Raw genomic sequence first — 14,939 nt, 5'->3', positions numbered from 1 at the left:
GTGATGTGAGATCGCCATCTGTACTAGAAATACTCTGTGTCAGCTGATCCTGGACCTGAACCAGGCTGTTAAAGCACTTCTGAAATGTGTCTTACAACAGGATGGTGGCCTTGTCTAGACAGGAGAAATGGTGTTTCTGAAGAACATATTAGCTGGCACATTTTAAACAAAGTGCTGTTTAAAAGTGTATTAACACCAAGTATAGACAGGGTTTAACACCTTGGCAAACATGCTAGCTGGGTGTGATCAGCCTTAGGCCACGTGAATATGTAGCAAGGCCAAAATACCATCAGGTTAGTAGGATTCTTCCCAGGTGAACAATCCGGGGGGTGGTTTGTAATAGAGCCCAGGAAGTGTCAGCAGAGAGCCTGTCCAGACCACGAGAACCTGGAGCAGGATCGACAGCTAACACAAATCCAGCAGCACTTGTTGTCCCCTGCAGGGGGCTTCAGCATGAGCGCATTGCCCCTTCCCACCATCCTCTCTGTGTGGATCAGGCTGGTATTTCACACTGAATCCCTATGCCGAGCCGTGGGGCCAAGGACACAGTGCGGACTATTGCACCACCCCCAATGCTATGGTGGGTGGGTGAGAGGGGCCCCGTGCCTTTCCAGTGCTGCAGGCTTGGCTAGCTGCTCAGTTTCTCCGGGAATCGGCTGACATGCTGAGGCAACTCCAGGTCTCCTTTTCTCGTCCAGCTCTAATTACGGTGCTTTGGAAGGGCTGCAGTTGTGCTCTTTGTGCTCAATAAAAGCTTCCTGCCTGCCATGTCTGTATCCTACCAAAGCAGGCGTCTCTGACACAGGGACTTCAAAGTAGAGGAGCATGGCTCATGGGATCAAACAGTTGTGAGCATGGGCCCTGGGGAGATGCAGAGGAGAGAGAGGAAGGGGGGTGGAGAGAGACCCACACAGCTAGAGAGAAGGGGGAAACAAACACACACACAAACACACGCACACAATCAGCCAGAAGGAGACAGAAAACCATGGGAGGGATTGAGACACACACACAACCAGAGAAGGGGGTAGGAAACACAGGCATAGCCCAGCGAGTGACTGAGGATGTGGGAGGGGGCCGACAGAGGGGGTCACACACATTGCATTGTAAGCAAGTGAAAGGCACTACAGTCATGAAATGTTAATCTGACCCAACCTTTGGCCAATTATAATTTTCCTCTGAATGAATGTGCATTAATGCAGTAGGCTTTTTCTCCCTGCAATGGAGGGGCCTTGTTCTGACTCCATTTGCTAAAATTGCCTTTCATAAAACCAGAAATAAAGCTCACAAAGTGTGCAATTCAGCCCCCTCATGAGCAGGCGGGAAAGGAAGGACCCAGCGCTGCCAAGTTAGAGAGAGGGGTCACAGCCTGCAACCGCAGGTCCCCTGCCTTTGACCACGTGGCATGTGTCATCACAGCATGTGTTATGACAGGGGGGCAGAGGAGGAGAACAAGGCTGGGGCAGGGGGAGGAGCAAGAGTTGCTGTAAACTTTGTATACAGGCTCAGGAGTGGATGATTTGGCATGGTGGGGGGGCTCCCCTGTTAGAAGCCAGACTGACCTCAGGGTCCCAGGGTGGTGCTTTGATGTGGGGAGTGGAGGGGTGACTCTGGTGGGGCCTGTCCCCCCTCTGACTGCACTCTGTCCCAGTGCCCGAGGGTGGTGCTAGGGGGTGCTGTGCTGCAGGTAGTGGGGTGGGTGACATGGTAAAGGACGCTCTCCCCTCTGACTGTGTGCTGCCCCCAAGGTGGTGCTAGGTGCTCTGTGCTGTACCAGATACAACCTTGTGGATAAGATGTGAAATAAAGACCCCTTTCATGGTGATTAAAAATCCCATGGCACTTTAAGCAAGAGTCAGGATGTTAACACCTATGTGCTGGCCAAATTTGACTCTGGGTAATTCCATTCTGCCTCCCTAAATCCCCCCTGCAGGTTCAGTTGGAGCGTGAGTGTGTGCTTTCACCTCTTGTCCTAAATTATTGTATGGCCTAACGTTGCCATGGACTATTAATACAACCATTGGCTTCCGCCCTAGAAGTGGCTGCATTTCTGTGGGTGGAGGAATGGTCCCTGTTGCGACTGTACGGCGCTTTGGGACCATAAGAGATGGTGACTGCGTCACAGCGTTTTGATGCTATCTCACCGGCTCTCTCTCTCTCTCTACAGCTGCCTGTCCTGTGTGAATGGCTCCTTCCCATGCCACTGGTGTAAATATCGGCACATCTGCACCCACAACGCTGCTGACTGCTCCTTCCAGGAGGGGCGTGTCAACATGTCTGAGGTAAGGAGCCATAAAACTGCTGCCCCCGAGTCTCCAGCCACCTCCCAACTGCTCTGCTGTGGATTATGACATGGACTGTTTGCTGGCTTGCAAGGGAGAGATCTATAGAGCTGCAGTAGGGGAAAGGCACTTTCTAAAACTGTCCCTTCTCTGTCCCCCAAAACCTTCCTAAATCTGTGACGGCCTCAGGCCTGCAGCCCCCCAGCCACGGCTTGCTCTTGCTTTCTGTTGGCTGGGCAGTGATGGATGCAGTTGTGGGGATTTTCTTGGGCTGTTTCCCTGCCTGGTTAGCCCTCACTGGCATCATCATCGTGTCCTGATGCTCAGTCACTGTGTGAGCCATTAAGAGTGAGGCCTGGGGGGCAGTATGTCCATTACAAACCAGGTGGTTCCTCTCCTCCTCCCCCACCTTATCTTATCAAGGCAGCTTCAAACCCACTGCCACTGAGACTGTTAACACCTTCATGTGCTGCAGTCACAGGGGGCTCCCCAGTCATTTAATTGCAGTTACTTAGTGGAGTTAGAGACTTGTAGAAATTAGGCCAGACTTTCAACTGGCCTCTAACATTTGCAACCCCAGGGTGTGCAGGCGCAAATGAGCGTCACCCTGCGTATGTCTCACTACGCCCATGAACAGCCCTGGCCGCAAATGGAGTGGGAAATTGGCTCGTGAGACCGTCTCAGTCCATCCCTTCAGGAGCCAGTGCAGGGCTGGTCCTGACAGCATATGCTTTGTTCAGGCTAGCTCCAGATGGCTCAAGCAAAGGATCTGCCTTTTGAAGTAACTGGTGGTTTTGGGGTGGCCAGCTTGAAACACTGTTACGGGGCCCGATTTTTAGAATGAGAGCATCTGCCCTCTCCAAACGTGTCTGAAGCTGAGCACCCAGCATCACAAGTCACTTCTGGACAGTTAGGCCAGAGCTCCCGCCATTGCCTGCGGGGAATGTTCCATGCCCTGCCAGGGGGGAGAGCAGTCACGTAGCTGGGGGGGGAGCGGGGTGCGGCCGCTCCCCCACTGAGCAGAAGTGGCGCCTTTTAAATTATTTGGCGCCTTTTACATCTTTACGCACCTGGCAGCAGTCCAGGTCTTCGGCGGCGGGTCAGGGGGAGCGGGTATAAAAAACGACGCCACCCCCTGGTACTCACCCGGCGGCGCTCCGGGTCTTCAGCAGCCCTTCGGCGTCGGCTCCTTCACTCACTCCGGTCTTCGGCGACATTGCAGTGGCAGGGCGGGGGGCCTTCGGTGGTGTGGTACCAGGGCTTGTGAAGCTGCAAAACGAAATGTGCGACCATTGACTTCCGTGGAGTCAGGATTTCACCCATGCTGTGTTGTAGGCCTTCCAGACGGGACTCAGAGTTAATGAAGCCCGTTTTATCTCTGGATGGTGGCCAGAGGCCCAGCAATGCCGGCATGTGGCTTCCTGCAGCGGCCCAATGCCTGCTTCCGCCCCCAAGTCCGCGTGGGCATTTGCACAATGTCACTAGAGCTGGGTTCAATGGGAATTTCCTTCCTGACCCCCTGTGGTGATGCATTAGTGCCCTGAAGCCAGCAGTTGAATCCCCCTTCCGATTCAGACATGCGTGGCTGCTGGCCTTGTTGTCCCGTGTTGCTAGCTGCTCAGCCTGCTGCAGAGAGCCAGTGAGTAATGAGGGTTTCTCTGTCCCCGGGGGTGTCTGTGTTTTCTGTCATCTGCCTCTAAATTGGAAGAAAAGGGCTCCCTTAAAAAGCCATGTGTTAGGAGCGCTCTGTTAAAAACTGCCACTTGCCTAGAACCGTTTCCCTTCGGCCTTTGCAGCTTGATTTTGTCAGAGGCGGCACTAACCCTTCCCATGCTGGAAGCTTTAGACTGAGTCTCCAAAGGCAAGGAAATGTCTGCGTGGTTAGAGCAGTGACCCTTTGTGATATGTGCGCTTCCGGGGCTCTGCGAGCCCTAACTGGTGCTTTGGGATGTTCCAGTGAAAAGTGCTCCGGACGCCCAGAGGCTGGTGACTGATTTGCTGTGATTGAACTGCACCTGTTCACCTTGTCCAGCGTCTAGCACTTATGCACCTGAATGCTGCGGGGGAGGGGTGCCCTGCCCTCTGCTGCAGAGAAGAGGCAGCGCCTAGCTGTGATGAATTTCTGGGCTCAGCCGGAGTCTCTAAGGCTACATTGGCACGACGAGCTGGAGGAGACATACACATGCTAGCTCTCATCTGAGCTAATGCACTAAAAATAGTGCAGTGGTGGTACCGCCGGCAGCCGTGGATGGTGGCACAGGCTAGCAGCCTGCATACATACCCGCGGGGTTCAGGAAGGTTGGTACTCGGGGAAGCTAGCACGGTACTGCCGCTGCCCAGGCTGCTAGCACAAGTATGTCTGCGTGAGCTGGGAATCATACCCCCCAGCTTGTAGTGTAGATGTAGCTGAAGTCCTGGCTTGCTGATACACTACAAGAAACAAATACTTGCAAATACCTGAGAGAGGTGGTTTCGAGATTACTTTTAAAATGAGAGCGTTCCTGTTGGACTCAAACTGTCATAAACTCCTCCCCCCCGGTATCAAATGGTGCCGATCAGCTTAAAAGCACCACCGCACTGCATTCTGGTGATTGCCTTGGCTGTCTGCCCCCAGAGATCGACCTGCCGCTTGCGTTTCTGTCTGATGGACACACAGCCCTCAACGTTAGGCACAGAAGTTAGCTCGCCATTCTGCGGTTTAGAGCCATCCTGTTCTGAAGGCACTTGCTTTTGGAAAGCACTTGCTTTTGGAGAGGCCTCTCTGGATTGGAGAAGGAATTAGCAGCACTGGGAAGTCAGGCCTCCCATTTGCCTTCCCAGAGTAATTAGCGGAGAGTGCTGGAAATAATGAGGCTTTCTGAGCACAATCCTCATCCTTGTTTTAGACATGGTGTGTGTTGTCCCCCTTCCATCTGGACACCTGTTAGGTGCTTTCCCCTTTCTCTGCTGGGGTATGGTACCAAGAAAGGAGCAATGGGCCTCCTTCAGGGGGATGGTTCAGATGTGTTTCTTACTAAAAAAAACACTTGGCAAAGTGACCTCGGGCACTTCTCTCCTGCCTGCCCATTAGTGAGGCTGAGATCTGGCAGAACTCATGTCACATCAGGGATCCCAAGCTAGGACTGGGCCCAGGGAGCAAGAGAGAGTAAAGCTTGTACTCTCCCATGTATAAAAAACAGCTAAGATTTCCCTCTTGTTTTCCTCTCTCTGGGTTTATAAAATTCCAGCTGGCTCAGATACATTCACCTCCCCAGCAGAGGGCATCTTCCTGTAGAACCTAGTCAGCCCTCCGACTTTGGATAAGGCCTGGATTCACCAGAACATTGACTCCCACCTCATTTCACAGGCTCTTTCCCGCAGCCACCCATCCTCCACAGTTCTGGGGTCTTCCCTCCTGCCCTCCTCCCACCAGAGATGCTTGCTTCCTATCCGCAGCCATCCCTCACATATACCCCTTGGTTGGCCTTCACCCCCACATCAGCTATGGGACCGGCCAATAGTCCGGCTAGTTGACTCCCCTGCCCCTGTCCAGTTCTGCTCCCATGCTTAGGGTGAGCAGAATCTTCCTCTCAGAGAGCCCCCTCCCCATAACCATTGGGAGCCTTTCCTCTTCATCTCTTGCGGCTGGTGTCTCCTGAGTCCCCAGCATGGAGGGTATAGGTTGGCGCGCCTCTGGGGTAGCTGTGAGTTGGTTGCACCCCTGTGGGTGGCTCACGTGCAGTGTTAGATGGATCCAACCATGAGTGTCAGTGCAGCCTAGGTGCCCTCATTGGTATTTTTCACTTCCCTCTCGCTGCGTCGTTTCCACCGTGACTCCTGCCGCTGCAGCCGCTCCGGGCTAATGAGCGTCTGCTCGGCATTGAATAGGTCAAGCTCCCAGCAACGAACAATTCATTTTTCTTTCCCCCCTCTTTTGTCATTTCTGGGAGCCTGGGCCCTCCAGGAAGGAAGCAGAGAACTGAGCAATTACTCATCCAGAGCCCAGCCATCAGCAGCACAATTACTCTTGTGCAGTGGCCGCTTACGTGTGAGGGAGCGACTTTATTTATGATAGGCCAGATCCTACATGCCTTACTCGTGCAAGTGGCTCATGGAAGTCAGTGGGCCTGCTCCTGCTGCTCCCACAGAAGTCAATGAGGCTGCTTCCATGAGCAAGGCAAGAGGACCTGGTCTTGTATGGCTCCTAATATCTCGGATACATGGTCTGGAATCAGCGAGGCCCAATAAACGTGGAACCCAATGATGCTGTTTTCCAGAGCAGCTGCACTTCAGGGCTCACATTTTCAGCCAATTCCAAGATCGCACCTGCAAACTGTACTGTCAGCGCTGGGCATTCACAGCCCGTTAGCTACGTATCTCCATGTTCTGCGTGCGCACACTAGCTGTGTTTGCATGTGCAAACCTCGGCAGGCAGAAGTTTGGAGTTACCTTTGGAGGTATGATCCTAAAAGCATCTGGGAATATGCTCAGGCTCTTGTTTTGTGAGACATGGGCCCTTCCCAGAGGCCCAAACTTGAGAACTGGCTCCATGTGTAACTTCCAGCATGGGTGAGAGCTGGCCCTGGCCAAACATTTGTGGCTACACTCAGGCAGGACCCGAGCCTTGGAACAGCTCAGATGAGGCCACTTTCTCTTGGGGTAGCCTCAGCAGATCCTGGCAGGGGTAGCGAAGTACTGGTAGACCGTCTGCCAAGATGTGCCTCCTGGCTGGGACCGGTGAGTCCTGCCGCTCTCCCTACAAAGCCTGTTCTTGTGAGGTTTTCAAACGAGAGCGGTTCAGACAAAGATCCTGCTGAGCCCTGCGAGTGTGTAGAGGTTGCTGCCGTCCTCCTTGGTGCTGGGCCATCGCCTGCGGGTCAAATTAAGAACAGAGACTCAACCTGACCCCTGAATTTCTAGTCCTTTGTGGGTGTGCGTCTAACCCTCAGAGTTATTTTAAGCAGGGCTTGGTCTGGCTGAATTTCAGCTTGTCTGAGTGTGGCCAGTGAGGTAATGGAAATCTCCTGCCCCCAGTCAGAGGGTTAACCTTTTTCTTGCTGGTTTTCCTCTTGTACCTGCAGTGCTGTCATTGCCCAGTAAGCTCTCCTTGTAATCGGGCGCACTGCGAGGTGCCTGCTGCATGAGGCAGCCCAATGGGTGCATTCTACCCGGGCCAGTCTGGCACACTCAGCAGGGGAGCAGTGCATTCCCCTGGAGGCTCCTGGGCACTGGCAGCACAGAAGATGCGGTCTACATGGGGCATGTATGGAAATCTGGGCAGCGCAGCAGGTGCTAGCTGGTTCATGAGGAGCATGCCAGAAGGGATTGCGGGTTGGTAGGAGCCCTCACTCATTGCATGTGTCCTTGTGTTTGTTCAGGGTGTGCCTGGGAACAGCCAGCACCCTGCTGCTTTCCTGCTGCCAGTGAGAATTAAGCCCCTGCCCTGAGGCCATTGGTGGGTTTCTAATCCCTGAGCTTTGGTTTCCTGAGGTTTAACTCCACATTGCTCTTTGACCCCCGGGCTTTCCCTAGGACTATGGTGGGAGGGAAGGCCGTGATGATGGGTGACTGGGGAATGCGATCGGCCATTCAGACTGAATTATCTTTTAGTAAAAGGCTGCTCTGCGGAGACAGGGTCCTGTGAGTCTGCTGGAGGGGAGTTTGACTTGGAATTGGGGAGGACCGTGAAAGGCTTGTGTTCTGAAGGCTGCAACAATCTGTGGTGAGCTCCTGGGCTGAATGCAGTCAGCTCTGCCCCCATGCCTGGGAGCAGGTGCTGCTCTGAGCTGTGGAGACCCGATCGGGCTTTGGGGCATCCCTGAAGCATTGGAAAGACTCACAGCTCCTCTGCTTTCCCTCAGAAAGGATCAAAGCCCCCGGGAGGAGGATGGCCTCCCTTGGGAGCCTGGAAGGGCCTCCTTCGGCCAGCTTGGGTGGAAGGGGTAGTCGGGAGTGACTCTCCAGTGCTACCAACCCGCAGAGCAAGAGGCTGGGGCTGGCAATGGGTTCATGGTCTTCACTTCTCCTCCAGACCTTATGGCAGCATGCAGAGCCCTAACCACTGGATCCCCGGCCTGGCTTCTGCAGCACTGGCAGCCCTGAGGAGTAAGAGACCAGGAATGGAACCGGGCCCTTCTGTAGGATGGTGCACCCGTCCCCCAGCTACCGACTGCACCAGCCACCCACACTTGCAGGACAAGTCACCCCCTTCCCCCATTTGTCCAAACCATCTTACCCTCTGCCGTGTGATGCTCCAGTTAACCCAAGATCACATCTCCTCAGGCCACTGACATGTGCTGTCCAGCTGACCCCCATCAGCTGCCAAAACTCTCCTGCACCTCCACCTCCAAACCTCCCAACTCAATCCCTTTCCCAGCCTCCCAGGACTACCCCTTCTCTCTTGGGAATCCAGATCAAGCCAGACTCCTTCACGCACTAATGCACCCACAATTTAGGGGAACCGGGGGTAGGGGACAGCCCAGGTCCCAGCTCAGAGCCAGCTAGGCCCGGAGTTGCTTTAAGGCAGGCCGGCAGACAGGGATCACAGCAGAGGGAAGGGCTAATTATATTGAAAGCAGGGACCAGCCGGCGGGGGTGGAGGGGGAGGTTTATTCACCCTAGTGGCTGTTCCAATCCTTCTAAAGGAAGATGAGGGCCCTCCACCAGTTTTGGGAGGGCAGATGGTGGGCCCTTACTGAGGGGGAATGTGAGCTGAGTTGGTACCAACTCCAAGAGGAATTTGGGGTGGGTTGGGCGGGGGCTTCAACAGAGTCCTCCAGTGCATTTCCCCCAATGAGAGCAGTGGCTGTCAGATTCCCAGCTGCCCCAGTGTGCTGGGAGCTGCGGTCCTGGCATGGGTGAATCTGGTTCCTTATGGTGTACTGTCATGCTCACATGGGTAGGCGGGCATGGCCTGTTACAGGCACTTCCTGGGGATGCAGGGTAGAATCGTGCAAATACCACAGCCATTCCCCTGCCAGTGAGAACTGGATTCATCTGGCGAAGGAATCAGAGGGGAGAGAAGGCAGTCCAGAGAGGCAGAGAGAAGTAGGGAGGTGGGGGGAGATGAAGGGAGGTGGGGACACATAGCCAGAGATGGAGGGGTGGGGGAAGCAAAGAGAGAGAGACACACCCAAAGGTGGAGGGAAGGGAGACAGAAAGTGATAGAGATGGGCGGGGGGGAGAGACAGATGGAGGGCGAGGAGAGAATGTCAGAGCTGAGGGACGGGGAGAAGCAGCCAGATGGAAGGGAAGAAAGAGGGTCAGAATGGCCCAGAGATGGCGAGATACAGATGGAGAGGAGTGAGGCCCAGCGTAGGAGGCAGGGCTGGGGTGCAGCCAGGCAGCTGGAACAGGTTCTGCCTCGTAGCCAATTGCTGCACCCTCTGGCTCCCGGGCACTGCCCCTAGAGTTTGGGAGGGTCCAGCCAGGGTTGCCATTTACTCTCATCTCAGCGGCCGGGACCCACCTGGACCGTATGGTGGAATGTCGGTGCGGTGCCCCAACTCCATGACTGGAGCTGTTTGGAAAACAGGTGTAGGAGGGTGGGGAAGTTCTGTGGAAAATTATGAATTTTCATTGAAAAAGTAAAAATTTAACATTTTAGGATTTGGGTTTTTTTAATTAAAGGTCTCCAGTTTTTGAGGGATGCAGACACGGCCACTGAGTATTTCAGTTAGTAGAAAACCCTTGGAGAAAAATGGAAAGCTTTTGACCAACCCAACTCTCCACCCGCCCTGCTCCTAGGTGGTGGAGTCTGGAAGGGAGGGCTGGAGGGGAACGGGGCATAGGCCCCTGATCTGGGTGGAGAGCTTTTTGGGCTGTGTGGAGCCTTTCTGCCCAGCATGGCAGGAGTTAATTGACTGCACGGGAAGTTTCATCAGTCCTTTGAATTGATGCTTGAAAGTTGCTGAGGAAGGAGTTGTTAAAATCCCCTGGCCACCACACAAGGGGAGGGCTGGGTAGAGTCACAGCCAGTCCCCCCGAGGAAACCTCATCACGCGCTTTGGCATGGAGTGACAGGGCCTGCGGTTCACTGGAAAGGGCTCCCAGCACCAGGTGTTTCCTGTTTTGGAGCAGGGTGAGATTTTTGCTGGATGAGACAAATCTCCCGGCAGATGCAGAACATGTGACGTAGCTGGTGGATTTGGCTCCTTCAGTAAAATGGGAGTGTGTGTGAGAGAGCATTAACTCTGTGTGTGTGTGTGTGAGAGAGAGAGAGAGAGAGAGAGAGAGCGCGAACATTGACTCTGTGTGAGTGAGAGAGAGAGAGAAAGAGCGAGAGAGCAAACGTGTGTGTGTGTGAAAGAGATAGCGAGCATTAACTGTGTGTTCCTGTGAGAGAGCGTGAGCATTTGCACTGTGGGGCCCATTGTCTGTTGCACCCAGGCATGCCTGAGCAAGGTGGGGTAACAGAATCGCTGGCAGGGTAGGGAGCTACAGCAATCCGCTCACACAGTTACTCAGCAGAGGCTTCAGGGAGCACAAGCCCGTTGTTAAAGGGTCAGTCAGAGAATTGCTGGTGGAGGTGGGAGAGGGTCTTCAGGAGGGCGCTAGGTCCAAGGGCAGTGGGCTTGTCGGCCAGCTCAGGGAGAGCATTCCATGCCTAGGGAGAAGTTGCATGGTGGCTGTTGGAGAAGCAGACATAGGCAGTCCAGGCTGGCTTGAGGGAGATGGGAGAAGGGTGGGTGAGCAGGGAGGGGCAGTTACCCAGAGCCTTGAAGGCAAAGAAATGGAGGGGTTTCAGGTCTTGTTTAAGAGGAGAAGCAAAGCCCCCGAGGATGTGTGGATTCCCGGCCAGGGAGGCTGCGCCACCCAACGTACCTCCCTGAACTGCAGGGGGCTTGTATAGAGTGCTAAAACCCCGTCAGAAGCTAACATCCCATCCTCAGCAAATGGCTGATGGGAGCCAGCAGCAGCCAGGAGGTTGTGGGGTTTCAGACCCGGCTGCTGCTCTCTGAATCTGTCCTGTGATCCAGTGCTGGTAGGTTTCAGAGTGCCCCATAGAATGTATGGAGCTGGGCATCCCCCGGAGGTTCCCGCCAGAGGGACAGGTATAACCAGAGTAGGGGCATTGCCATGATATCGGGATTATTGGTAGAGCCGAGACGTTATTGCAAGTCCCCACCCAGAGACAGGCCTCTGTCTCCTGGTGTCCTGGAGAGGATCTACAGCATTGTATGTAAAATATGAGGTATCTGGGCTCTAAACCAGAGACTTAAATGAGCCCCTCCAGCATCACCAGGGAGTGAGATCTAGAGTATGGATCTCTGCAAGTCAGGGCTCCTGGATTCTATCATTGCACAAGTCACTTTCCTTCTCTATGCCTCACTTTCCCCACCTGCAAAAGGGAGATGATAAAACCTGCTGGTGGTGACCAGGATCAGGCAGTTCAATTGCCTCCCAAGAGAGGCGAAGGGAGCCCCGTTGCTTGGGGCTCTGGAAAGCAGGTGGGACAGTGTCCTAGGAAGTGTGCTGCAGGGCCCAAGCGTGCACTGGCCTCAGGGAGATGGACCACATGGCAAGTTGGTCTGGTTCTTCTCAAACAGTGATGGTTCTCTGCTGACCTGGGGGTGCAGGGGTTTGTGGTAGTTAGGGATGTCTGTGAGGTGTTTCTGGGTGCTCAGGTGAGATGTGCAGTGGCAGTGGTGCTGGGAATAGCTTTCCTCAGTGGAATGGCACCTCAGTCATTGCTATTCCTGCCTCTGGTTCCAGCCCCACTTATTGGAATTAGCATCACTGTGTCAGGTGAGATCTGTGAAGGCTGCAGCTGGGGAATAGGCCGACCCGCCCTGCTCCCATCAGGGCTGCCAGGAGAGGTTGCTGCAGATCCCTGAACAAAGTGCAGTTTCTGTTCTTGGGCTGGTATTTGTTTCAAAACATGTTATTCTCTCTCCCCTATTTAAAGCCAGTGCTGCTAAGAGTAGCTGCCCCCAGGCACGAGTCCCCAGCCGGGCCCTGCAAGGCTGGCTTGGGGATTGCATCAGGCTATTGTTGCCGAAGCGAGGTCCTTCAGGAATACTGAGCTGTTGTTCTGCCCAGACCCGTTTATTTTTGCTCTCTGCCCGCTCTCCTGTGCTTTGCAGACAGGGCTGGGGGATCCCCAGAGAGCAGCCTGAGTGTTGAAACTGAATGCTGTGAAAAGTTCAGTTTTGCATTAGTGCAACCCTCGACCGCTTCCCCCTTAAGCTGCTGCTATAAATCCAGCTTCAGGTGCAGCTGTGACCCATCCATTGCGCATGCCACTCTCCTTGCTGGGACTGGGTTGATGCCGTATCTGCTGAGTGGATGTTGCCCCCCCAACTAGTGTCGCAGATCTCCGTGGGGTCTGTGTGTGGCTGCTCTGCCAGGCAGAGCTGGTGGACACTCTGTTAAGCCTCTCTTGGCTGGAAGTGGCTTTCTGCAGATCCCACAACTGAATGCTCTGCTTCTCCTTTGCCAGGTCTGCGCTGGATTTCCAGGTCAGACCTGCCGGGAGAGCCGGAGTCGGCTTTGTTGCTTATTTGTAGGGCCTTATGGGCCAGCTGGGCTTTCTGCAGCTTAGGATTCATGGGGGACGTTAAAGGGATGAACCAGAGGCAGGATTTTCCTTCTCCTGGAATATCAGGGCTCTGTTCTTGGCAAACTATGGAGCTTCGCTCGGGCTGTCACAGATGGGTTAGTGTCAGGCCCACAAGTTGTAACATGCTCAACTCTCCAACCTCCTGGGTTATGGTACTTATTTTAGACTTGATTCTTGCTTGGGGTTCAGCAAGTCAGGATTGCCCAAGGCTGAAATAGGGGACCCGTAAGCCAGGAGGGAGGTGCGCTGGCAGAGCTGTGTGGGGCCCAAGACTGGAAAAGCCAGGGGGGGCTGTGGGTCAGGAGAGAGGTGCACTGGCAGGGCGGTGAGGGTGGGGGTAACTTTGCTTGGCTGCCTGGACTGCTGTGTGCCTGGCTCCAGCCAGTGTTTAGCCTCAGGTTCCCTTCTCCATTTTCTAAATAGACCTGCAGCCTTCAGTGAAGAGCTGCTTCTTTCCCGGGGCCTACAGGCTGGCCCTAGGGCTCACTTGTCCTTTGCTCTGCTGGCTCTAGTTGTCCATGCCCAGCCAAAATGCTTCTCGGGAAGCCCTGCATTAGCAGGCAGGTTGCAGGTAGAGCTGGGGGCTCAGTGCGAGCAGGTTTGTCTTCTGTTCCCCTCCAGGCTGCTAGCCTGAGTTGGCTGGGCCCAGCAGTGTCTGTGGGGGAGAGAACACGTGGACCTGGCTCTGCCCTAGAGAGCGGGTTGCACGGGGGTGAGAACAGGTGCCCGGCAGGCTCGCAGGTGTGAGGAGGGTGGGATCTGTACAGCGCCTGACAGAGCTGAGTGGTGTTTGGCACTGACCGCATGTTGGGTAAAATGGCCTGGTACTACTGAGCAGTGCCCCCTCTGACTGAGTGGGAGGGTATCGTTGATGAGCTCTAAAACCGGTCTCCTCTTTTTCTCGGTTGGACGGGTCGGGGACAGGGGCTGGGAGTGTGGGAGGAAAGCGGGTCGAGGGGGAAGCCTGTCCCTCTTGCAAAATTTGTTGCAGAATCTGCCCCTTGCCACAGAAATGTGTTGCAGAAACTCGACTTTCCTAACCCTCAGTGGTTGTTCAAAATCTTTCCAAATGTGAACTTAGGGAAACTGAAACAGTAGCTCTGAGAAGGGTAACCCAAGAAAGTGCACCTCAGTGTGTTAACTCTGAAACCTAATGATGCCAGTGAACATGTCAAAACCTACTTCACTGCTGATCATTTTACCAGAAACATGCAGCCAACAAGTTCATCCCACAACCCCAACCTGCCTCCCACACACTCCCTGCCGGCCCAACAGTCTGTATCACAGTTATGCCTTATGTTTGCACAACTGTATTCTACTGCCCGTTAAAAATGGCAAATGTTGGGGCAGTGGGGAATGGATTCAACATTGGACTGAGTGACGTGAGGACATTGACATTGTCCCATTTCTGTGTTAGCTCAAAGCTGCTGCAGAATTCCCAGCCTGCCGCACTGGGCTGCAGTGGAAACCAGGGGGCCATGCTGCAGAAGGGAGGTCCTGCATGCTGCCGAGTATGCAGAGCCTTGGTCAAAGCAGCCATGAATTCCTGCACTCACAAAGGGCAGGATCCTACCCTTCCAGCTGTGTACCATCTCTCATGGTATTTTCTTGGCCCAACAGTATGGGTGTTTTCTCAGTAGGGTCTGGAGTATCTCAGTGCTGGTGGTGACCGGCATTCCCAAGTCGGGGGGGTTATTGTGCCTTGTCTCACTAGTTCATGGCCTGCTGTTTGTTCCTCCTGCAGGACTGCCCACAGATTCTGCCCTCCACCCAGATCTACATCCCTGTGGGCGTGGTGAAGCCCATCACTCTGACAGCCAAGAACCTGCCACAGCCACAGTCTGGCCAGCGCAACTACGAATGCATCTTCCACATCCCCGGCAGCACCACCCGCGTCACAGCTCTGCGCTTCAACAGCACCAGCATCCAGTGCCAGAACACCTCGGTGAGTCCACGGCTCCTCCCCTGCCAGGCCTGGGCTGCTCTTCCATCGCAGGGTGTGTGTGAACACCATTCCTGCCTGCTGAGTGTCTGAGACACCTCCCCTGGCACTTCTCCAGCCAGAATGTGCTTCGCTTCCGGGTCGTTCCTCTCCGCTTGCCCTGCAAACTCCACGGACT

The 14,939-nt window shown here is 54.5% G+C and overlaps 1 protein-coding gene across 5 annotated transcripts in view; it reads left to right on the top strand.

Annotated features, from left to right (window-relative positions):
• The window catches only part of PLXNA1 (plexin A1), a 276,107-nt gene that overhangs the window by 163,971 nt on the left and 97,197 nt on the right, over positions 1-14,939 (top strand). For all 5 annotated transcript variants that reach the window (XM_043551982.1, XM_007059969.4, XM_043551981.1 and 2 more), the window contains exons 9-10: positions 2,165-2,279; positions 14,564-14,764. In XM_043551982.1, coding sequence (XP_043407917.1) covers positions 2,165-2,279; positions 14,564-14,764 — 316 coding nt within the window. The remainder of the gene's footprint in view (positions 1-2,164; positions 2,280-14,563; positions 14,765-14,939) is intronic.

This window comes from Chelonia mydas, chromosome 7 (genome assembly GCF_015237465.2).
Source record: "Chelonia mydas isolate rCheMyd1 chromosome 7, rCheMyd1.pri.v2, whole genome shotgun sequence".
NCBI lineage: Eukaryota > Metazoa > Chordata > Testudines > Cheloniidae > Chelonia > Chelonia mydas.
The sequence above is the reverse complement of the archived record's forward strand: the minus strand, read 5'-3'. Positions and strand labels throughout refer to the sequence as shown.